Below are 24,889 nucleotides of genomic sequence, written 5' to 3' on the forward strand. Positions count from 1 at the left end.
CGGCTCACTAGGCTAATCCTCCGCCTAGCGGCGCCGGCACACCGGGTTCTAGTCCCGGTCGGGGCGCCGGATTCTGACCCGGTTGCCCCTCTTCCAGGCCAGCCCTCTGCTGTGGCCCGGGAGTGCAGGGGAGGATGGCCCAGGTGCTTGGGCCCTGCACCCCATGGGAGACCAGGAAAAAGCACCTGGCTCCTGGCTCCTGCCACAGGATCGGCGCGGTGCGCCGGCCGCAGCGTGCCGGCCGCGGCGGCCATTGGAGGGTGAACCAACGGCAAAAAGGAAGACCTTTCTCTCTGTCTCTCTCTCTCACTGTCCACTCTGCCTGTCCAAAAAAAAAAAAAAAAATTTTTTTTTTGAAATCCATGCATATGAGGAGGTTTTTAAAAAGTTTATGGGGGGGGGGGCAGCGCTGTGGTGTAGCAGGCAAAACCTCTGCCTGCTGTGTCGACATCACATATGGGCGCGGATTTGAGTCCTGCCTATTCCACTTCTGATCCAGCTCTTTGCTATGGCCTGGGAAAGCAGTGGAAGATGGCCCAAGTCCCTGGGCCCCTGCACCCGTGTGGGAGACCTGGAAGAAGCTCCTGGCTCCTGGCTTCAGATCAGCGCAGCTCCAGCCTTGTCGTCACCTGAGAAGTGAACCAGCGGATGGAAGACCTCTCTCTCTCTCTCTCTCTCTGCCTCTGCCTCTCTGTAACTCTGCCTTTCAAGTTAATAAATACATCTTAAAAACAAAAAAGTTTATGGGGAAAAGTGCATTATGAAAAAACTATGGTTGGGGACAGTGTTGTGGTGAAGCAGGTTAAGCAGCCACCTGCATTGCCAGCAGGTTATATGAATCTTAGTTCAAGCTCTAGCTGCTCCCCTTCTGATCCAGCTCCCTGCTAATGTGCCTGGGAAGGCAGCAGGTGATGGCCTGAGTGCTTGGGCCCTTGCCACCCATGTGGGAGACCTGGATGGAGTTCCAGTTTCCTGGCTTCAGCCTGGCCCAGCCCCAGCTGTTGTGGCCATTTTGGGAGTGAACCAGCAGATGGAGGATGTCTCAGTCTCTTCTTCTTTCTCTGTAACTCTGCCTTTCAAACAAATAAATCTTAAAAAACAAAAACAAGTATGTGTGGATATCTTTTACTTGCATTTTCCACAAACTTTTTAAAGTGTGCTATAGCCTGTTTTACCTTTTTTCCTAATTTTTTTTTTTTTTGACAGGCAGAGTGGACAGTGAGAGAGAGAGACAGAGAGAAAGGTCTTCCTTTTTGCCGTTGGTTCACCCTCCAATGGCCGCCGTGGCCGGCGCGCTGCGGCCGGCGCACCGCGCTGATCCGATGGCAGGAGCCAGGAGCCAGGTGCTTTTCCTGGTCTCCCATGGGGTACAGGGCCCAAGCACCTGGGCCATCCTCCACTGCACTCCCTGGCCACAGCAGAGGGCTGGCCTGGAAGAGGGGCAACCAGGACAGAATCCGGCGCCCCGACTGGGACTAGAACCCGGTGTGCCGGCGCCGCTAGGCGGAGGATTAGCCTAGTGAGCCGCGGCGCCGGCCAATATAGCCTGTTTTACCAATGTCACCTTCCCTGTCCCATTTCTCTGTCTCCCCTGAGAAATAACCAACATGAAATATTTTTGGGTTTATTATTCTACAGACAGACGGGTGGATCTCCCATCTGCTAAGTTGATTCCCTAACTGTCCACAGCAGCTGGGGTTGGGCCAGGCTGAAGGCAGGAGCCAGGATCTCCATCCAGGTCTCCCACATGGGTGGCAGGGGACCCAAGTACTTGAGCCATCACCTGCACATATTAGCAGGAAGCTGGAATGGGAATCCAGGCAATCCAGTGCGGGGTATGGGCAGCCTAAGCAGCTTCTGAATTGTTGCACTCAATGCCTATTCCGCCACTGCTTTTTTAAGAAAATACCCTGCCACCATAGATATGTGTGCCTATTCCGTGCTCTGACCAGTTGTGCTTGGTGATGCGCTCTCTGCAAATGATGTCATATTTATAGTGTCATCTTCCGGGAGCTGCATTTCTCAGGAAACGTTACATTTCCAAGATTCTTCCATGTTTGGTGTGTTGCTGTGGGAACCGCAGGATATTATTAGAAACTCCAGGAGCAGCTAGAAAAGGATTCAAGGAAGGAAATGCAAGCCGGCGGTTACTGACTCGCCTGGAGTGACATTGTCAACAGAACTGGCATTCCGTCTTTTTTTTTTGAAGATTTATTTATTTATTCGAAAGGCAGAGTTACAGAGAGGCAGAGGCAGAGAGAGAGAGAGGTCTTCCATCTGCTGGTTTACTCCCCAGATGGCCGCAATAGACAGAGTTGCACTGAACAGAAGCCAGGAGCCAGGAGCCAGGAGCTTCTTCCGGGTCTCCCACGCAGGTGCAGGGGCCCAAGCACTTGGGCCATCTTCTACTGCTTTCCCAGGCCACAGTAGAGAGCTGGATTGGAAGTGAAGCAGCCGGCACTTGAACCGATGTCCATATGGAATGCTGGCACTGCAGGTGGCGGCTTTACCCTCACGGACTCCCTGTCCTTCCTCTTTCATCATGTTCCCTCCACCTTCTCCTCCCAGCTTCAGAGTTCAGGCTCCTGACCTGGTGCCCCAGCTATGACTGATGGTTTTAAGGGTGGCACTGGCACTTGGCAGGCCAGAGAACGCGTGAGCTCAGGTCTGAGAGCTCTCTGTTCTGGGGGTGGCAGGTGTAAGATGCCCCGCAGCGGGGTGAGGGCCACATTTCCCACTGTGTAGGCCAGTAAGGAGGAGGAGCTCCCCTGGGAGGGGCGGAGAGCAGTACCCTGATTCCGAATCCAACCACGCCTGAAGTTCAGCTGTGAGTGGGACCCCGAGAATCAGGCTGAACTCTTCCTTCTGCTTAAACTTGAGTTTGTCCCATCATTTGAAGCCACTAATAGCCACTGTCAGAAATTGTCCTGTATGTTTGAGCTCCTTTTTTTTTGTTGTTGTTAATGAAAAGCCACAAAACCATTAAAATGATAACGTACCAATAACCGCCACATACCACGACTACCATGAACCAACGAGTGCTTTTTGTTCATTGTCTCATTTAACACTCACACCAAGTCTGAGTCCCTATGCTACAGATGAGTCTATGGAGGTATCAAGAAGTTGTTAAGAGGAAGACGCAGTGGTCCTGCCTCCGCCCGCCCGTGGGAAACCAAGGCCTTAACCACGTCCCTGCTGTGTCTGCAGAGGCCCCCAGCTGGGATGCAATTCAGATTCACAGCCCTAACTTGAAAGACTTTCTGCTCTCAGGTGCTGACATCTAGAATCCTCTATGACTCCTGTAACTTAAAAGGGAGGATAGAATAACCTCTCCTCATCTTCCCTCTTCTGGGCCTGGGGGAAAAAAAAAGGCAACAAGAAGAGGGCAGGGCTAGGTGGTGACCACCAGCAGTGAGTAGAAGTGGTCAAGGTCAAGGGTTTGGGAAAGTAGAGCAAAGGTCAGTGACAGAGGGAGGGGGCTGGGGCTGTGCTTCGGCTCCCTCCCCTGCTTGGTCAGTGAACAGCTGAGTGTTAGGGTTAGGGCACAAGAAGAGAAATGGGGAGTGGGGGGGGGACTCTTACAGACCATTGCTGTTGGGCAAAGAGAGGCGGCAGCTGGCAGAGAGACATCAGATCCACAGTTCTGAGCTGGGGCCCGAGGAACAGGGTTTGCAGACAGAGCTGGAGCTGAAGCCAGGGGCCCCCTCCCCCATCTCACGGCTCCCCAGGAAATGTTCCATGGCAGTTAAGGGCCTTGCCCTGATGGATGGGGTGGGGGCCTTCTTATGGATCAGGAACTCAGGGGCCTGATAAGAGGCCCTCCATTCTTTCCGGGGCCCTGGGCCCTGTGGTGGCAACTTGTCTGTCTGATGAAAGTGTTCAGAAGATGGACCAACCCCGCATGGCGAGGGAAGGAGAAACTGGGGCGCAAGGGGAGAGATGGAGGGCTCCAGACAGGGTCAGGGCACTCTGGAGGTCAGAAGAAAGAGACCAGCATCCGGGACTCGGAAGGGCAGAGAGGACTGGGAATCAGGATGTGATGGTGGTGAGCATGAGACAAAACGCAGGGGTCCAGATGGAGACCCCGTTGACCAGATATAACAGTCAGATCCGCCGGAACTCTCGGCTGCCCTTTCAGTGGCGAATCACACACAGCTCCCGCTGGATGGCACAGGTGCTGGCCTCGGAGCTCAGCCTCATAGCCTTCCTCCTGCTGCTGGCCATGGTCTTCTCCAGGAGGTGGCTACACCCCTCCGGGAGCCGCTTCCATCAGCGCTGGCCGGCGAACGTCAGCAAACGAATCCACACTTCAATCCATGTCATGTCCAGGGGGCTCCTGCAGGCTTGCAAGCCCTGGAGCTGTTCCAGCTCAGAACACGAGAAAGGTGAGTCCCTCCAGCCCACCCTGGACTGCCTCGGACTGGCCGCCCGCCTGCCTTGGCCTGGAAGGCTGCACCTACCCCAGTGTTCTTGTCCCCTCCCTCTGCGCAACGCTCTGGCCTGCAGGACCAACGCTCAATGATCCAAGGATCGTTTTTCCTCCTCTAAGTCTGGCCAGATCTATTTGCCTGACCCAGCTGAAAAGATCACTACTCTGAACACCTACGGCCCCGTCTGCGGCTAGAGAAGCGTTGCGAGGGACATAGGCTCTTAGCACACGTGAAGTAGTCGCCCGTGGAGGTGGAGGGTTTCCTCCCTCTAGGCTTGCATAGGCAGGGCTTGGAGAGGAGTCCCTGGAATATTCTCTGGCCCCTTCCTCCTGCCTCAGCCCAGCCCCTGCTTCTTTGGGCCAGCTTTGGGCACCGAGAACTTTCCTTTTTTCCCTCTCTGGCTTCCTTTCTGTTCCTTCCTTCTCTGTCTTCTGGGTCTTGTGTCATGCCAGCCCCTTTCACCTCCCTCCCAGGAATTGGGCCTGCTTTCTCAGCTCTTGGGGCAAACCAGTTTTGGGCTCCTGTTTCCATTTCTTCACTCTCCTTAACATAAAACAGAAGTTACATAGCTATTGTTTTTCCATTATGGAAGTAATAAATCTTTCGTACAATGCATTTGGTGTAGCAAAAGCCATCCTTTATTGCACACTTAACTCTATGTGTTCAGTTTGATCATCAGTCAACCCCAAGAGATGGAGATAGTGATCTCTGTTTTAGAGATGAGAAGATTGAGCTTGGCGAAATTGATTAGTACCTCGTTCAGGATCAGCAGGTGACTAGGTTGAACCAGTGAAATGCCAATATTTGACTGCTCTTCCCACACAAAAGGAGCGATATTTTTAAAATATCTATTCATTTATTTGAAAAGCAGAGTTTACCAGGGGGAGAGAGGGATCTTCCATCCTCTGATGAACCGGTTTCCTCCCCAGATGGCTGCAATGACTAGGGCTTGAGCAGGCAGAAGCCAGGAGCCTGGAACTCCATTCTGGTCTCCCACATGGGTGGCCGGGGCCCAAATCCTCAGGCCATCATCTGTTGCTTTCCCAGGTGCATTGGAGTAGGGGGCTCCAATATGGGATATTGGCATTCCAAGCAGGGCTTAACCGGCTATGCCACAACACTGGTCCCAACACCTTCTTTCTCTAAATATTCTGCTAACCTAGCTGTTACCAATTTTATTTTGATCTTTGCTAGTTTGATGGTTTAAAAAAAACACCACATTTAATTTGCAGTTCTTTGTGTTAAGCTTCATGTTTTTGGACATTTGTGTTTCTTCTTACGAGAATTGCTGCTCAAGTCCTCTGTCCCTACTTTTTTTATTGAAGTATTCATTTTCACATGGTTGGGATTATCAAATAATCTCCATATCCAGCATCTTGGCTTATGTAATAAGGGAACTCAGTATTTCACTGTTATCTCAGATGTGGCTTTCTTTGGTTACAAAGGTACTTCAAAAAGTTCATGGAAGATAGAGTTAAAAGTATGAGTTTGGGGGCTGGTGTTATGGTGTAGAAGGTTAAACCTCAAGTCCCAGCTGTTTCACTTCTGATCCAACCCCCTGCTAATGCACCTGGGAAAGCAATAGAAGATGGCCCAAGTGCTTGGACCCCTGCACCCATGTGGGAGACATGGAAGAAGCTCCTGGATCCTGGCTTTGCATTGGCACAACTCCGACCATTGCAGCCATCTGGGGAATGAACCAGTGAATGGAATATTTCTCTCTCTCTCTCTCTCTGCCTCTAGCTCTCTTTCTTGGTAACTCTGATTTACAAATAAACAAATAAATCTTAAAAATAAAAGTATGAGTTTTAGTGCAAAAAAAACCACCTCATGAATTTCATGTATATCTTTTTCATAGTACACATTTTACCTAGTATTATGAAAATAATTTTTTCATCCAAAATAAACTCATACTTGAAATTTCACGTTTACACAAAGTCTCTGAAGTGCCCTCATGTTAAATGGGCCTGAAGATGTTCTCTGATCTGCTCACCCAGTTTCTGATTTGTCTTCTGTGACTCCTTAGTTCATCCCTTTTGTCATTTTCTCCAGACAGTTCCAAGCTGTGGACAAACCAGCCGCCCTTTGTGGTGGCCAGGATCATCTTCACCCTGGCCGTGGGGGTGGGCTTCGTCCTCACCATCTGGTTGCACCTGCCCTACCTGCCCCGTTTTCAGAGAGTACCCGCCTTTGGCTTGATTGGGATCATCCTGAGCGTCAGTGAAGGTGCCCGCCAGCTCTGAAAAAGGTCCTTAGTCCAACCCAGGTCTTCCTGGGCACTTCCCCCTCTTCTCTGGGGGTGGCGTGGGTGGGGGTGTGTGGGCAGCGCCAGAACAGATCTGAGAGTTGAGTGCCATCATTCCCGGCCCCTGGGGAGTGGGGGTGGAGGGGGCGGTTCCCGTGAGCCTCTGGGGCCGTGGACTCGGAGCTGTGGTTGGCGGCTGTAGCTGAGCAGACGGGGAAAAGAGTCCCGCGTGGGATTCCTGGATGAGAATGAGACCTCTTCCGCTTCCTGTCTCCAGTCACCTTCATTTTCTCCATCCTCATGTTGTTCCCTGTCAACCTCTGGCTCTTGGAGTTGAGGAAGAATTTCTCCGTCCCCATCGGCTGGAGCTATTTCCTTGGTTGGCTGGTGTTTGTCCTGTACATCGTCTGTGGTGAGTGGCCAGGGGCGATCCTGGGGGAAGGATGGGACGTGGTGGGTCAGGGCAGAGCAGGTGTCGGGGGAAGGGTTGGCGATCCCCTAGGGTGGGTTCTTGGGGGACTTTCTTCCCTCTGGCCTCACCCAGCTTGTCACTCTCCCTCCCGCTCCCGGCTTTCCCCTTCCCTGCCCCCTGTCCTTTCCCAGCGGTCCTTTGTTACTTCAACCATAAGAGTTTCTGGAGACTGATTCTGACCCACTCTTCTGCCACCGTGTCCTGCTGCAGCAGCTCCAGCTCAGAGGAATCTCTGAGCCAGTCGAACATCTCCAACACCGCTAGCAACCACGAGGAATTCCTGAATTCCCAGTAAAGGGATACACGGCTGCCATCAAGCTCCGCCCATTCACCTGCCTCCCTCTTCTCCTCCCCGCCCCCAGGGCACTGGGGAGATCGGCCGCCATCTTTGGAGGGAGTGAGAAGGGGTGGCCTGGGGCCAGCCTTGCACTTAGCTTGGGTGCTGTGGAATAAATTGTTCGTCTCTTCTATATCATGTCCGGCCCTGGTTGAGGTAAACTGGAGGAGCAGGAGCGGAAAGGAGAAAGAGCGAGTTTGTTCCCCCATTCTTCCTGCCTAGGAGCCTGTGGCACGCCTTGACCCCCCAACGTGCCCACTGTGCACCACAGCAGATCTGCACACAGGCAGGCCCACTCTTGAGAGCTAAGCCTCTTGCTTCTTCATCACCCCCTGCCCCACCTCCCTAATGTTTGCTGGTTGGGGGTAGCAGGATGTATGGCTGATATGGAGAGAGATCACTTAAGAACGTGTTGGCGTGTGCATAGCCAAAGGTTCAAAAGCAAAATGGCCCCAGGGGAAGAGGCAGGCTGCAGTGCGAGAGTACAATAGGGGGACTGGCTGTACTGCACAGGTTTCAGCCCAGGTGTGTGGCCTGGGTACCAATCCCACCATCTGTGTCCAGCTCACAGAGCCTGGGCCTTGGCCACTGTCTCCACCACCATCCAGCACCCTATCATCCACCCTCCCCCAGGCTGCTAACGCTCTCTGTTCAAGCCTCCCCTACCACCCACACTGGGATTCAGGGATAAAACACAAGAAAGGAAAGCGGCAGGGTTAGGTATAAAGGCTAGAATAAGGGCAGTTCCACAGAGCCATGCAGCAGCTGCCCAGGCGGTGCTGGTGATGGTGGGACGTGGGCACAGGAGAGCACCCGCGACCTATCTTTGTTATGCGTGTCCGCTCAGGTGGCACCGTTCATACTAGCACCTACCAGAGTGCAGGAACAAATTACGAGTGTATTAAATATGCTTAAAATAAACACATTAGGCTGAACCATATTTCATAAGTTGAACTGCATTCATAGGGTTCAACCTCATATATATAACTTTCTTTCTTGAATTTACTATTTATTTGAAAGGCAGAGTTACACACACACACACACATACAGAGTATCTTCCCTCCATAGATTCACTCTCCAAATGGCCATGACAACATGACAACTGGGGCTGGACCAGGCTGAAGCCAGGAGCCTGGAACTCCAGTTAGGTTTCCCACAGGGTACAGGGGCCCAAGCATTTGAGCCATCATCCATTGCCTTCCCAGGTACATTGGCAGGAAGCTAGATCAGAAGTGGAGCAGTGGAACTCAAGCCAGCACCCACATGGGATGGCAGCATTGCAGGCAGCTGGCCCCTGACTGACTTCTATTTGATTTGAACCCCTTTAAGATTCTTATTCTTGGGGCTGGCACTGTGGCACCAGCATCCCATATGTGCACCAGTTCGAGTCCTGGATGCTCTATTTCTAATCCAGCTCTCTGCTATGGCCTGGGAAAGCAGTAGAGGATGGTCCAAGTCCTTGGGCCCCTGCAGCCATGTGGGAGACCCAGAAGAAGTTCCTGGCTCTGGACTGGCCCAGCTCTGGCTCTTGCGGCCATTTGGGGAATGAACCAGCAGATGGAGGATCTCGCTATCTTTCCCTCACTCTTTAACTCTGTTTTTAAAATAATTTTTTTTAAGATTCTTATTCTTACCACAGCTGATCAGCAGTTGTGGAATTCCTAACCTGGCTCCAAGAAAATATTCTTTTTTAAGGTTTATTTATTTGAGAGGCAGAGGCAAAGAGAGAGAGAGAGAGAGAGGTATTCCATCCGCTGATTCACTCTCCAAATGGCCATAATGGCTGGAGCTGGGCTGATCTGAAGCCAGGAGCCAGGAGCTTCCTCCGAGTCTCCTGTGGGGTGAGGGGCCAGGCCATGGCAGAGAGCTGGATCAGAGGTGGAGCAGCCAGGACTCAAACCAGTGCCCATATGGGATGCTGGCACTGCAGGTGGCAGCTTTACCTGCTATGCCACAGCAGCGGTCCCCCTCCCCCAAGCAAATATTCTAAACAAAGAACCCAATATCCAGGTTGAAAATTAGGCTGAACAGGGGTGGGCATTGTGGTGTAGCTGGTTAAGCTGCTGCTTCGGAAGTCCGCATCCTACACAGGAGTGCCAGTCCAGCTGCCTTACTTCCCATCCAGCTTCCTGGGAGGCAGTAGAGGATGGCCCAAGTCCTTGGGTCCCTGTCACTCACATGGAAGACTCAGATACAGTTCCCTGTTCCTGTCTTTGGCTTGGCCCAGCCCTGGCTATTACAGCCATTTGGGGAGTGAACCAGCTAATAGAAGCACACACACACTCTCTCTCTCCCTGCCTTTCAAATAAAATAAATACATAAATATAGAAGCTCAAAGTTCCAAATCTTGCAATCTGTTATGAGTTGAACTGTGTACTTTCTCGAGGCCAAATACGTATGTGATACAAGGAACGCATCATACAGAGGAAAGACCATGAGAAGACACAGAGAAGGTGACCGTCTGCAAGCCCAGGAGAGCGGAGCAGCCTCAGAAAAAAACCCTCTCTACATTTGACCTTGGACTTCCAGCCTCCAGAACTGAAAGTAAATCCTAATGATTGAGTCCCACGGTCTGCAGTCCTTTGTTGTGTGAGACAGAGCCAACCCAATACACCCTGTAAGTTAGGGCCAAATGCGGATGAGGCTCTTTGGGTGTGAGTTCCTCTCAGTCTGAAGATGTGTGAAGCAAAGGGCAAGTTACCTTCCCCTCACATGCCCAGGACACCATTGTTAAGACAGTCAGTGGAGAACCATGATAGATATTACTGTTGGTCTGCTTCCAATCCAGCTCTTCCAATCCTGGCTGCTTCAGCTGTTTGAGGAGTGAACCAGAGGATGGAAGATCTCTCTCTTTCTCCATGTCTCCCTTCTCTCTCTTTCTATCTAACTCTGTCTTTCAATAAGTAACTTTTAAAAAAGATTTTTTTTTTGACAGGCAGAGTGGACAGTGAGAGAGAGAGACAGAGAGAAAAAGGTCTTCCTTTGCCGTTGGTTCACACTCCAATGGCCGCCACAGCTGGTGTGCTGCGGCCGGCGCACCACGCTGATACGAAGGCAGGAGACAAGTGCTTCTCCTGGTCTCCCATGGGGTATAGGGCCCAAGCACTTGGGCCATCCTCCACTGCCTTCCCGGGCCACAGCAGAGAGCTGGCCTGTAAGAGGGGCAACTGGGACAGAATCCGGCACCCCGACCGGGACTAGAACCCGGTGTGCCGGCGCCGCTAGGTGGAGGATTAGCCTATTGAGCCACGGCGCCGGCCCTAAAAAAGATTTTACTATTTATTTAAGAGGTAGAGTTACAAACTGAGAGGGAGAGACAGAGAGGTCTTCCATCATCTGATTCACTCCCCAGATGGCCGCAATGGCTGGAGCTGTGCCAATCCAAAGCCAAGAGCCAGGAGCTTCTTCCAGGTCTCCCATGCAGGTGCAGCAGGAGCCCAAGCACTTGGGCCATCTTCTACTGCTTTCCCAGGCCACAGCAGAGAGCTGGATTGGAAGAGGAGCAGCCGGGACTCGAACTGGTGCCCATATGGGATGCTGGTGCCGTAGGTGAAGGATTAACGTACTGCAACACAGCGCCAGCCCCTAAATAAAGAACTCTTTAAAATGGGGGGAGGGGAATCACTGGTCCATAGCAATTCTGAAATCCAGCTAGGAACATGTTGAAAGTTTCTATGAGGATACAGTCCTGTTTCTGAGGAGGAATGAGTCTCCTCCTTTTTTTTTTCTTTAACATATAATTTACATACTATAAAATCCACATTTTAAATTTATTTTTTTAAGATTTATTTATTTATTTGAAAGAGTTACACAGAGAGAAGGAGAGGCAGAGAGAGAGAGAGAGAGAGTGGTCTTCCATTCACTGGTTCACTCCCCAATTAGCCACAACAGCCAGAGTTGCACTGATCCAAAGCCAGGAGTCAGAAGCCAGGATTCAGGAGCCAGGATTCAGGAGCTTCCTCTGGGTCTTCCCATGTGAGTACAGGGGCCTAACGACTTGGGCAATCTTTCACTGCTTTCCCAAGCCACAGCAGAGAACTATATCGGAAGTGGAGCAGCTGGGTCTCAAACCGGTGCACATATGGGATGCCTGTACTGCAGACTGCGGCTTTACCTGCTATGCCACAGCGCCGGCCCAAAAACCCACATTTTAAAGTACATAACTCAGTGGTTTTAGAATATTCATATTTAGAAATCATCACCTCTACTCAATTCTAGAACATTTTCATGACCCCTCTCAAAAACCAGTACCTGTACCTGTTAGCAGCCACCCTTCATCCTCCCTTCCCTGGTCACTGTCAACTACTAATCTACTTCCTGCTCTATGGATTTGCCTATACTGGGCATGTCACACAAAAAATGGAATCATACAATTTGTAGCCCTTTGTGTCTGGCTTCTTTCTTGGAGCATAATGTTTCCAAGATACACGCAAGTTATAGTAAGCATAACTACTTAACTACTGAATTATAGTCCACTGGCTGTATAAACCACATTTTGTTTATCCACTGTAAATTTATGGACACCTGGGTTGTTTCCACTTTTCGGCTATTTTGATTAATGCTCTCATAAACACCCATATATAAGTTTGCATACACATGCAAGTATTTTTTCCATTCTCTATAATAATCTAGAGTGGAATTTCTTTTTTAAAAAAAGATTTGTTTATTTGAAAGAGTTACACAGAGAGAGGAGAGGCAGAGAGAGAGAGGGGTCTTCCATCTGATGGTTCACTCCCCAGTTGACCACAACTGCCAGAGCTGCACCGATCCGAAGCCAGGAGCCAGGAGATTCTTCCTGGTCTCCCACATGGGTGCAGGGGCCCAAGGACTTGGGACATCCTCCACTGCTTTCCCAGGCCAAAGCAGAGAGCTGGATCGGAAGTGGAGCAGCAGTGTCTCGAACATCATATGTGATGGCGGCGCTTCAGGCCAGGGCATTAACCCACTGCATCACAGCGCCAGCCCCTGCCAAGCTATTTTTCAAAGCCAGTGGCTGTGGAACAGCAGTTGTTTTCTTTATTTCCTTGGGAATATTGGAGTTAGGAACATGATATGGTTTCAGCTCATTCGCCTTGTCACTGATTGGCTGGCTAGCCAGTTGGCTAGGCACAGCCCCATGCCACCAGTCCCTCCAATGACAGACAGATCCTCCCTCAACCTCTTCAACACCCGTGTTAAGTTTATGTTCAACTCCATTATGGAAGGCGCACGCTTCTCTTGATTGCAACCTCTCTGTCAAAGTTCTAGAAGGTAAGCCGGCGCCGTGGCTCAATAGGCTAATCCTCCACCTTGCGGCGCCGGCACACCGGGTTCTAGTCCCGGTTGGGGCGCCGGATTCTGTCCCGGTTGCCCCTCTTCCAGGCCAGCTCTCTGCTATGGCCAGGGAGTGCAGTGGAGGATGGCCCAGGTGCTTGGGCCCTGCACCCCATGGGAGACCAGGAAAAGCACCTGGCTCCTGGCTCCTGCCAGGATCAGCGCGGTGCGCCGGCTGCAGCGGCGGCCATTGGAGGGTGAACCAGCGGCAAAGGAAGACCTTTCTCTCTCTGTCTCTCTCACTGTCCACTCTGCCTGTCAAAAAAAAAAAAAAAAAAAAAAAAAAAAAAAAAAAAGTTCTAGAAGGTAAGAGATCAATACAGGTATCTCTACCTTCGGAAGTTTTGGCTCCGTCTTAGAGCTTCCACTTTAGTTTTTGCTTTTCTGCTTTGCAACTCGTTTTCCTGATTGCTTACCCTGAGGACTGCCGGGTTCCAGAACCAGGCATAGAAACAACAGCCTCAAAGATTGTTTAACCGACTCCCATCTTGCGTAAGGTCAATTTCCTAAAACCAATCCCTTATTAGATAAGGATCCTGGTGATTCTGCTTCTTGGGCTGAACCTTGGCTAACACAGCAATGAAACCATCTGTGTCTGCTATTGAGTCTGTCCATTTTGGTTATTGTACTTTTCAGTTCCAAAATTTCCATCTGATGGTCCTATATGTTTTTGTTTTCTTGGCTGAGACTCTCTATGTTTTCATATGTTTCGAGCACGTTTATGCTTGTTCCCTGAAGCATTTTGGGGATGGCTGATTTGAAGTCCTTGTTAGAAAATTTCAACATCTGTTGACATCTGGATTTGTTTGTGTTTTCTTGCCCTGGTTGAGATTTTCTTGGTTCTTGGCATGCTGTGCGATTTTGTATTGTATCCTAGACATTTGGGATATGTCACATAAGACTCTGGATATTATTTATTTAAGTCTTCTTTCTTAGTAGACCTTCTCTGATATTGTGTTGGGGGTGGGGTGGGGAGTGTTTCCTGGCTACAAGAAGGCAGTGATGAGGAGCCGGCACTGTGGCACAGTGGGTTAAAGCCCCAGCCTCAGTGCCAGCATCCCGTATGTGCGCAGATTTTTGTCCCAGCTGCTCCTCTTCCAATCCAGCTCTCTACTATGGCCTGGGAAAGCAGTCGAAGATGGCCCAAGTCCATGTGCCCCTGCACTTGCATAAGAGACCTGAAATAAGCTCTTGGCTCCTGGCTTCGGATCAGCACAGCTCTGGCTGTTGCGGTCATTTGAGGAGTGAATCAGCGGAATGGAAGAAGACCTCTCTCTGTAACTCTTGCTAATAAATAGAATAACTCTTAAAAAAAAAAAATAAGAAGGCAGCAATGAAGGCCCAAGTTCCCCACTCAGTCACCATTGACATCCTGGGTAGGGAGGGCTACTTCATTACTTCTGGCAGAGGTGGGAACCAGAAATCTCCAAGGACCCCTCCCTGGCTGGGAGGGGAGGGGCACTTTGTCATTGCTCCCCATGGGCCTCTACTTGGGGAGGGGGCTCTTGCTGTGGGTGATAGTTAAAAGTTCCAGCTGCCCGGCCGGTGCCACAGTTCACTAGGCTAATCCTCTGCCTGTGGTGCCGGTACTCTGGGTTCTAGTCCCACTTGGGGCGCCAGAGTCTGTCCTGGTTGCTCCTCTTCCAGGCCAGCTCTCTGCTGTGGCCAGGGAGTGCAGTGGAGGATGGCCCAAGTGCTTGGGCCCTGCACCCACATGGGAGACCAGGAGAAGCACCTGGCTCCTGGCATTGAATCGGCGTAGTGCGCCGGCTGTGGTGGCCATTTGGGGGGTGAACCAATGGAAGGAAGACCTTTCTCTGTGTCTCTCTCTCTCTCTCACTATCTAGTTCTGCCTGCTAAAAAAAAAAAAAAAAAAAAAAAAAAAAAAAAAAAAAAAAAAAAAAAAAAAGTTCCAGGTGGGGCTGGGCTGAGAGAAGAAATATCTTGTTAACAACAACCTGTCAAGCCTGAACATCCAGGCTTCCCACTCCGCTCGCGCTGGCAAGGAGAGCAGAAAGGCTACCATTTCTCCACGGTGTTTGGCTGGGATTTTTTTCTACAAGCTTTCTGTCTTGCTAGGTTGTCTCTTCCCTGCTTGTTTGGCTAATGCAAGCAAGCCTGCCCTGGGATTTATTTATTTATATATTTTTGGTTGTTTGTTTGCTTTGTGGTCTACTCCCATTGGCATTCCAAGTTCCTGGCTTCTCCAGCACCTGCTGTAGGCATAAACGGTAAAGAGAAAATCCGGGAGCTCCGCACCTTGTCATTCTTCAGCTCTCAAGCTCCCTAGTAGCCATCCCTCCTTGCCCCCGTCCCAGCCTTCCTGTGTTTGTTTTCTGTGTAATGATCAGAGCTTTAGCCAGTCATAGGCCACATGATGACACTGCGGGATTGTGGTCCCACAAGGTTATAATGGAGCTGAAACATTCCTGTGGTTCACTGATGTCATAGTTGTCTTGACACAAGGCGTTATTTATGAGTTTGTGGTAATGCTACGGTGTTATCACTGTATAAAACAATAACATGCAATTATGTACAGTACATAATAATAATAAATGATGATGCTACTGGTTCATGTATTTACTATAATGTGCTTTTTAAAAAAGATTTATTTATTTATTTGAAAGAGTTACACAGAGAGAGGAGAGAGAGAGGTCTTCCAACTGCTGGTTCACTCCCCAAATGGTTGCAATGGCCAGAGCTGAGCTGATCTGAAACTAGGAGCCAGGAGCTTCTTCCAGGTCTCCCATGTGGTTGCAGGGGCACAAGGACTTGGGCCATTTTCTACTGCTTTCACAAGCTACAGCAGAGAGCTGGATCGGAAGTAGAGCAGCCAGGACTCAAACTAGTGCCCACAGGTGTGCCACACAGCCAAGTACTTAGTCGGTTATACTGTTTAGATTTGTGTAAGTAAACTCTGTGATGTTTGCACATTAACAAAATCACCTATCAATGCACTTCTCAGAACATGTCCCTGTCATTTAGCAATGCATGGTTGTACTTGGCAGGGAGAAGTCTTTTCATTCCATCTTGGTTCTGCTGGTTTTCCTTAGTTCTTCTTCTTCTTCATTTTTTTTAGCATCTTAAAATGGAAGCTTGGAACCAGCGTTGTGGTGTGGTGGGTTAAGCCACTGTCCGAAATGCTGGCATCCTATACGGGCAATGGTTCGAGGTTCGATTCCCCACTGCTTCATTTCCAATCCAGCTCCCTGCTGATGTGCCCGAGGAAGCAGCTGAACATGGCTCAAGTGCTTGTGCCCCTGACACTCGTGTGGGAGACCCGGATGGAGTTCCAGGCTCCTGGCTACATCCTGGACCAGCCCTGGCCCTTGCTACCATCTGGGGAGTGAACCAGATGACAGATTTCTCTCTCTCTCCCCCCTCTGTAACTCTTTGAAATAAATAAATAAATAAATATGCTTTTAAAAGACGGAAGTTTAGATTCTTAATTCATCTTTCTTTTAAAATATTCAAGTTAATTTACCTATAAGTTTTTAAAATTATTTTTATTTCTTTGAAAGACAGAGTTACAGAGAAAGGTAGAGCCAGAGAGAGAGAGAGGTCTTCCATTCTGCTGGTTCACTCCCCAAATGACCGCAATGGCCAGAGCTGAGCTGATCCGAAGGCAGGAGCCAAGAGCTTTTTCCAGGTCTCCCATGTGAGTGCAGGGGCCCAAGGACTCGGGCCATCTTCTAATGCTTTTCCAAGCCATAGCAGAGAGCTGGATTGGAAAAGGAGCAGCCGGGATTCGAACCAGCACCCATATGGGATGCCAGCGCTTCAGGCTGGGGATTTGACCCACTTCGCCACAGCGCTGGCCCCAAACTATAAATTTTTGATTAGCACATAATATTTATATATTTTTATTGGGTACACTGCCATATTTCAACACATGTATAAAGTATAATCTGATTAAATCTGGTAATTAGCATTTGCATTTCCTTATCTAGCTTGAAATATTCCCTGATTTCCCTTGTGATTTTTTTTTCTTTGAATCATGAGTTAATCAGAAGTATGTTGTATGAGTTAAATACTGGGCATTTTCTAGATGTCTTATTACTATTGATTTCTAATTTAATACTGTTGTTGTAAAAGAATATATTTTGTATGATATTAATTCTTCTAAATTTATGATATTGACACTTGTTTTATGGCCCACCATATGGTTGGTCTTGATGAACATATATTAATTCTTCTAAAGTTATTAAGACTTGCTTTATGCTTTTTTATTAATACTTGCTTTATTTTTATAGCATATATTCTCTCTTTCTCTCTCTATATGTATATAAAGATTTATTTATTTATTTGAAAGGTAGAGTTACAGAGAGAACTTGCATCCCAAGCTTAACCTGCTATGCTACCACGCCAACCTCATCCTTCAGTTCTATTACCTTTACTGATCTTTTTTGGATTACTTGTTCTGCTGATCACTTAGAAGGATGTAAAGGCTCTCAGTGTGACTGTAGATTTGTTTACTTCTCCCTTCTGTTCTGCCCATTTTTAATTCAAGTATTTCAAAGCCCTGTTGTTAGTATATACACAGTAAGGATCGTGTGGCTTTTAGAGGAACTGACCTTTTCGTCATGGTCGGACACCTTCCTGCACCAGTACTCTCGGCTTTGGAGTCTACACTGTCGGATTTTAACACAGCCCTGCCTCCTTTCTTGTGCCGTGTACATTCTATGTTTCTACTCTTTTACTTTCAGCTTATTTTGTTTGTTTGTTTAAAGTGTGTTTCTTATAAAGAGCTTGCTTTTTCCATTTAAAAAATTGTGATATATATATACATATATCATACATTGCACCATTTTAACCACTTATGCTAGGCTGAATAATATTCCATTGCATGTATATGCCTCATTTTTTAAAAAGATTTATTTAGTTATTTGAAAGTCAGAGTTACACAAAGAGAGGAGAGAGAGAGAGAGAGAGAGGGTGAGAGAGAGAGGTCTTCCATCTTCTGGTTCACTCTCCAATTGGCCGTAACGGACGGAGCTGCACTGATCCGAAGCCAGGAGCCAGGAGCTTCTTCTGGGTCTCCCACATGGGTGCAGGGGCCCATGGACTTGGGCCATCTTCTACTGCTTTCCCAGGCCACAGCAGAGAGCTGGATTGGAAGTGGAGCAGCCGGGTCTCAAACTGGTGCCCATATGGCATGTTGGCGCTTCAGGCCAGGGCATTAACCTGCTGTGCCACAGCACCGGCCCCATATACCTCATTTTTGTTTATCCATTCATTCATGGAGGGACATCTGAGCTGTTTTCACCTTTTGGCCATTGTGAAGAGTGTTGCTGTGAACAGTGATGCACGGTTTGCATACATGTAATTTTAAGGCGAATAGTCTGCTAGATTTCAGTAGTGACGTGCATTCTCCTGTGGTTATCATTAATACTCTTCACCATGTATTTCCAGCTTTCTGCCTGCTGGAAGTGCACTAAGATTGCAACTTCTGGCTCTCTTGTGGTCCTATAGGGTCACATGACCAGTTTTGACCAATGAATAGTAAGAAACTTCCGCATCTGGACCAGAATATTTTATCGCTAGTGCAAATTCCCCCTACCACTGTAACTGTGACAACATTCAAGACATGGCTGACCTGTCTCCCTGGGTGCCAGAATGCGGAGACATGTAATAGAGACCACAGCTCAAAGATGGTATTTAGAGATGGGGCCTTTAAGGAAGTCATTGTAGTTAAATAAGGTCGTAAGGGTGGGTGCCCAACCTGATAGAGTTAGCATCCTTATTAGAAGATACAAGGTCATATGAGGACCTAGCTAGATGGCAGATGTTTTTAAGCCAGGAAAAGCCCTTCCCAGAAATGGAATTGGCTGGAACCTTGATCTAGGATTGCCTGCCTCCGAAACAAGTTCACTGCTGTTTAAGCTATCCAATCTACAGGAGCCTGACTGGCAGTAAGGACTTGACCTGGTTGTTAGAAGACACTGAGAGTTTAGGGTTACTTATTACCTTAGCATACCTGAGACTATCCTGATTGCCAGAACTCTCTGACGAAAGGGGATAAAAAGACTTATTGAAAACAAAGGGGCAGGTGCTGGCGTGGTGAATGGTGGCTCAAGGACTTCAGTTCCTGCCACCCTGTGGGAGATCTGGATGGAGCTCTGGGCTCCTGGCTGGCCTGGCCCAGTTCTGGTTGTTGCGGCCATTTGGAGAGTAAACCCGTGGATGCAAGATCTCTCTCTGTCTGTCATTCAAACAAATAAATAAATACATCTATAAAACAATAAAGAATCTGAAGCTGATCTGCTTATAAAGGCAACTTTAATATTTGTATAGCTGGGACTTACACACCTTGATTTGAATGACAATCCGATAGGAAGGCTTGAACAGTCTGGTAATATTCCAGAAAGGATAACAGTAAGTTTTATCAGATCTGAGTAACTAAAGAAACATTTACAAATAACCTTGACAGAAAATGAAGGGGAGGATTTTAAGATACAGCACAGGTGTAGAGTTGAGTCCTATTTCTCAAGATAGATTAGGATTTATGTTCTTTGCATCTGTGATCTAATGTCTGCAAGAACATTTTGGTTTTCTTTTAGCTTTCTAAATTGACTCACTATCCAACATGCTGATTTTCACAGCACCTGAGTAAATACACTTTTATGTTGAAAAATGATTTCTTTCCCAGCACCCTGCCTGCCCTGGGGCTATTAACATGTGCAGTATCTGCTGTGGCCGAGATTATCCAGCCAACACTGAAACAGAAATGGGATGAATGGAGACCAAGTACCTCAGGAATATGCAAAGATGAGGCACACGCTGGAAAAAAAATATTTTCCTACACATATCTGATAAAAGACAATTATCTAAAATATAGGAAGAACCCTTAAAACGCAACAATGCCAACTTAAAATGCACAAGAGATCAAAGATGACATATGAGGCCAGATGGCAAGCGAGCACATGAAAAGGCATTCAATGTCAAAAGTCCTTGTAAGTTAAAACAATGCAATTTCCTTACACCTATTGGGAGACTTAAAATCCAAAACACTGACAGCCCCAAACCCTGCAGTAGGGCGTGGAGCAACAGGAACTCTCATTCATTGTTGGTGGGAATGCCAAATGGTATAGACGCTTTGGAACTCAGTCTGGCAGTTTCTTACCAGACTAAACATACTCTTGATCCAGCAGTTGTGTGCCTAGAGGTTGACCCAAGTGAGTTGCAATCTGAGGCTCAGCTGTGACCTGGGTGATGGCTTCTGCAAGATCCTAATGGGTCCCACGCTGAAGGCAGCCGTTTCTCAGGATTCCTGCCATTGCATCAGGAGAGGCTAGGTTCTTCCCACAGTGCTGGGGTGGGATGAAGAGGAGGAGACAGGCGCACATCTGGCCGTGGGATGATTCATCAGTTCGCAGTGACCCCTTTGCGAAAAAGCCAGAGGAAAGGTGCACTCGGAGCTCTGTGGAGCACTCACCCTGTCGTGGCAGGGGAAGTGACAAAAGTGAAAAGAGACCCTGGGCCAAAGTTGCAGGTGCAGAGAAGTCATTCTGAGCAAGGAGCTGGATGCAGGAGTTCAAATTAAACAGAACAGCAAGGTGCCACAAAAGGAGACGCAAAACAGCAGGATGGGATTTGAAAGGGAAAAGTCAAGCTCTAACTCCCCCCCTCCCCAGATCGTAACTCAATTATAATTCAGACGCGCAGACATAAGATAAATAAGCTCTAGAGGCAGAGTCTCACATGGAAATGGAGAGGCAGTTTGCTCAGGAAACTCGTATTTCCTGCTCACTTTGTTTGCTTGGAAAACACAGGAGAGCTGACCATCTGGGGTAATTAATTCTAGGGTAAAAATGTCAGAACCTGGGTAAACAAAGATTAGCACCGAGATAACAAAAATAAAGAGGAACCAGGAGCTAAAAAAGAAACCAAGTTCGAGCAATTCAAAAGGATGGAATTCTGGGCACAGTCTAGAAGATTCCAGAGACAAACCTGTCGTAGCCTCAGTTAACTTTCTGAACCAGAGTCCCGGAAAGGCTCTGATTTTTTTTTTTTTTTAATATCTCGGGTTACAGCTTAATTTCTGTAAAACTTTTGCAAAACAAACGGAAAGATCTGCAAATCACATATTTAAAAAAAAAGACTACAAAAAAACCCTTTTCCCTTTAAAATTCTACAACTCAAAGCCACCAAATCTAAAAAGTTAAATGCACGAAGGTAACCGGCTCACCAGTGATTGAATCTGACCTTGGCTTGAATGCCCTGTCACATTAACGTCCAGAAAGTCCACAAAATAATGTGGAAGGAAGGCTGTCGGTGTTGGTGTGAGCGTCTCAGGTGCCTCTCCCGGCCCTGGCCTTCTCTCTGTGCTAACTCATCACATTCCGGTGCTTAATCTCAAAAAACCCAGCTGGTCACAGAACCTCAGAAACACCAGGCGAAAATGTTCCTCTTTCTCCCACAGCTGCAGAAACACAAAGCCACATCAGGATCTGCGAAAGCCGTGTGTGTGTGTGTGTGTGACGGGGACACGACAGTCACCAAAGCATTGATCTCGGAGCCCCCCATGTCTTCTCACTCTCTCCCAGCAGGGGACGGATGTGGGCGCTCAGGGCAGCCCAGGCCTGGGGGGATCCAGGAGAAGCAGGAAACAGAGCAGTATGAGATGACACTTCCGGTACAATGCACAGCAGGGGTGGAAAGAGAACTTCAGTATGAGCTGATTCCATCACCTCTTATTTCCCCTAAGCGACAATGGCAGTGCCTAGACTGGCTGACAGTCCGAGCTTCTTTCCACCATCCCACATCAAATGAGCGCAACCGAGAAAAAATTCATGTGCTTGGACCTGATGTCACCATACCTGAGCTGCACAGGGAGTTGGGACGCCATTGTGTCCCAGGTTGGACATTTTTATCCTGGGGATAACAGGGAGCTGGTTAGAAGCACTACCCTTGGACTTAGAATTTGAACTGTGGGGTAAATTAACTTTTTTGAGTTTCACTTCCCTCTCCATAAAAAAAATGGAAATTAAGTCTTTAAGTTACTTCATCTACTCAAACTCATTTCTCTAGCTCCAATCCACTTTGCAGGATGGTAAGGATTAAATAAGAAAACGCATTTAGTAGCGTGGAGTCAATAGTGTTAACTACTGTTCTGAGCAGCGTTTTACTTCCAGAAGATTCACCAGGCAAGGTGTCTCCTAACCAAGCAAGAAACATGGGCTGGGGGTTAGGGTAGAATTGCATTTAGTGTCACAAAGAGGTCAAGATGGATTGGGACTGAGACAGGGCCTTTGGTTTGAGTGACAATCGGGGGATTGCCCAGATGACCTTTGAGTGGGTAAAAAAAAAAAAAAAAAAGATACCATCAAGCATTTTTTTAAAGCTCTTTCACACAAGGGCTGGAATGCTTTGCTGGAGAACAAATGTCCTTGTCTCCGTGAACAGCTGTGGAGCATTTGAGGACACAACTAGTATTCCCATTGCACTTTGGAGGCCGGGGCTGGGGAGGAGAGCCTGTGCAGACCTCCTGGGAGCTGGCAAGGGCTGGACTCAACCTTGAAAGGTGAGCACGTCCTCATCCGAGGCACCAGGACCAGCCTGTGACGTGGCATGTAGCTGTGCATGGGAACAGGCAGAGAGGTTGTGGCACAAGGCACAGAGCCCTGCGCCACTGGTAGGAGCCAAGATGCAGGACCAAACCAGCACAGACCTGGAGGGGACTTGCCTGGCTGGCGGTTGTCCTGCCTACAGCTCCCCTTTTCTTGTTTCTTGGATGAGAAGACTTCTCCTCCTTTTGCTGGTCACTGTGGGTGGACTGGACTGTGCAAAAGCTCAAATTGGAGACAGAGTGGCAGCCTCCACCCTAAAATCACAGGGACACTCTTTCATAAATCTTACCACCGCTCTACGGAGTTGTGGCTATTATCATGCCCATTTTTAGGAATAACACTGGGGACTTGTTTGAGATTATATTTGTCTTTTTTTAAAACTTTTATTTAATACATATAAATTTCCAAAGCACAACTTTTGGATTATAGCGGCTTTTTCCCCCCATAACCTCCCTCCCACCCGGAACCATCCCATCTCCCACTCCCTCTCCCATCCCATTCACATCAAGATTCATTTTCAATTATCTTTATATACAGATTATGTGTCTATTTTCTATGAGGAGCCAAGCTTGAAGCTTATGGAATAAAAATGGTACAGGCTCCTTACTTCATTGTGAAAAAAAAAATCTTTAGCCCACTCCCCATTTTTTTTTCATAGAAAAATTGAGATCCAGAGAACTTGTGATAACAATTTCAGAGATTAGCCTTAAAAATGAAAACCTTTGTAATGAAGAGATTCTTGGAAAAATAACATTCCTTTCTCCTGTATACTGAGGATGGAGAGACATCTAGACAATTAGACTAGGCCTCATAGTCTAGTTGGACAAGTGATTAATATCTAAGGAATATCAGTTTGCTTCTCTTATGTAAAATGGGGCAGTTTGCATGTTTGTAACTGGTATCAAGTATTTTTTTCAAAACTTTGTCTCTGCAAGTGTTATTTCAACAGAGAGGTTTTTCTCAGTTTTTCAAAGCTTTACAGATTGTTGCCACACCTTACAAAAATTATGTCTAGGGGCCAACATCCCATACTGAAGTGCTAGTTTGAGTCCTGGCAACTCTGCTTCCAGCCAGCTCCTTGTTAATCCACTGGGCAGGCAGCAGAAAACGGCCCAAGTACTTGGGTCCCTTCCACCTATGTGGAAGACCCCAGTGGAGCTCTTAACTCCTGACTTCAGCCTGGCCCGGCCATCGCAGTTTGAGAAGTGAACCAGTGGATGGAAGATCTCTTTCTCCTTCTCTTGGTCACTCTGCCTTTCAAATCAATCAAATCTTAAAAACAAACAAAACCTCAGTAAATTGAATGTGTGTCATTTAAATTGACAGCCATGATCTAAGCCCAGTGTTCTTCCACTGCACCAAAGATGGGCATAATGGCACAACCAGCTGTTTGTTTGTTTGTTTGTTTTTCTTTTGCAATTAGGCTGCCTTTTTCTATTCCAGTTGCTACCCAGTGCAAATAAGAAATTTTTAGTAACAAGTCATCGGTTCACATTTTGTCCAAAACCATTTTTTCCATTTTCTACACGTTATGGACAATTCTTTCATTTAAAATATTTACAAACAGAAAAAGCTGTTCTTTTCACTATTGATTTGTAGATTCCCAACTCTGGCTGTTACAGGAGTTTGAGTTGTGAACTGCTCTCCGCCATAGCAGAGAGCTGGTTCGGACAGGACTAGAATTGGCACCCAAATGGGATGCCGACACCACAAATGGGATGCCGACACCACAAATGGAAGATTAACCTACTGTACCTCAGCGCTGGCCCCTCTCCTCACTATCTTAATAGCCTTTTTCTTTCTTTTTTTTTTTTTTCCAAAATTCTTTTTTTTTTTTTAATTTGAAAGACAGACTTACACACAGAGAGAAAGAGAAAGATCTTCTACCCTCTGGTTCACTCCTCAAATGGCTGCAATGGCCAGGGCTGGGCCAGGCCAAAGCCAGGAGCCCAGAACTTCAACTGGGTCTTCCATGTGGGTGCAGGGGCCCAAGCATTTGGGCCATCTTCTGCTGCCTTTCCAGGTGCATTAGTAGGGAGCTGGATCAGAAGTGGAGCAGCCGAGACTTGAATTGTTACTCATATGGGATGCTGGGATCACAGTCAGTGGCTTAACCCTCTGCGTCACAACACCAGGCCCTAGAATCATTTTTTGAAAAAATGTTTAGAAATCAGACTTCATTTTTTTTTTCCAGATGGACATCCAACCGATTTGGCACCAATTATTGAACACTTACCTTTCCATTGATGTGAAGTGTTACTTTCATTTTAAGTTCCTGATGATGTGTGTCTCTGTTTCTGGCTTTTTCACATTCTGACCACAGAGATGCATATGCATATATTCAGAGTGGCCTGGATGGTAGCCAATTATAGATTGCAAGCATGCACTGCTTCCATCATTTGCTGCCATGCATACATGCGGGCCCAGTATGGCCACATCTTCTGAGCTTGTACGAGGTGCTCAAGGTTGAGATTGTTATATGAAAGCTCTAGTTTTTAAAGTGATGAATTTAAAAAAAATTGT

The 24,889-nt window shown here is 47.8% G+C and overlaps 1 protein-coding gene across 1 annotated transcript; it reads left to right on the plus strand.

Annotated features, from left to right (window-relative positions):
- Positions 1 to 3,661: 3,661 nt before the first annotated feature.
- On the plus strand, positions 3,662 to 7,596 carry ODF4 (outer dense fiber of sperm tails 4). Its single transcript, XM_002718979.6, has 4 exons — positions 3,662 to 4,385; positions 6,483 to 6,656; positions 6,953 to 7,087; positions 7,279 to 7,596. The coding sequence occupies exons 1-4, from the start codon at positions 3,767 to 3,769 to the stop codon at positions 7,440 to 7,442; spliced, it is 1,092 nt and encodes a 363-aa protein (XP_002719025.5). The 5' UTR covers positions 3,662 to 3,766; the 3' UTR covers positions 7,443 to 7,596.
- The last annotated feature ends 17,293 nt before the right edge of the window (positions 7,597 to 24,889 follow it).

The sequence above is a fragment of the Oryctolagus cuniculus genome, chromosome 17 (assembly GCF_051225735.1).
Source record: "Oryctolagus cuniculus isolate XC-2025 breed Fujian yellow rabbit chromosome 17, ASM5122573v1, whole genome shotgun sequence".
NCBI classification, from domain to species: domain Eukaryota; kingdom Metazoa; phylum Chordata; class Mammalia; order Lagomorpha; family Leporidae; genus Oryctolagus; species Oryctolagus cuniculus.

What these genes read in the sequence shown, in the direction of transcription:
- ODF4 (XM_002718979.6), top strand. Translation starts at nt 3,767, where the DNA reads ATGGGGTGGGGGCCTTCTTATGGATCAGGAACTCAGGGGCCTGATAAG. An exon ending in CATCCTGAGCGTCAGTGAAG is followed by an intron (nt 6,657 to 6,952) that starts GTGCCCGCCAGC and finishes TCCTGTCTCCAG; the next exon opens with TCACCTTCATTTTCTCCATC. An exon ending in TGTCCTGTACATCGTCTGTG is followed by an intron (nt 7,088 to 7,278) that starts GTGAGTGGCCAG and finishes GTCCTTTCCCAG; the next exon opens with CGGTCCTTTGTTACTTCAAC.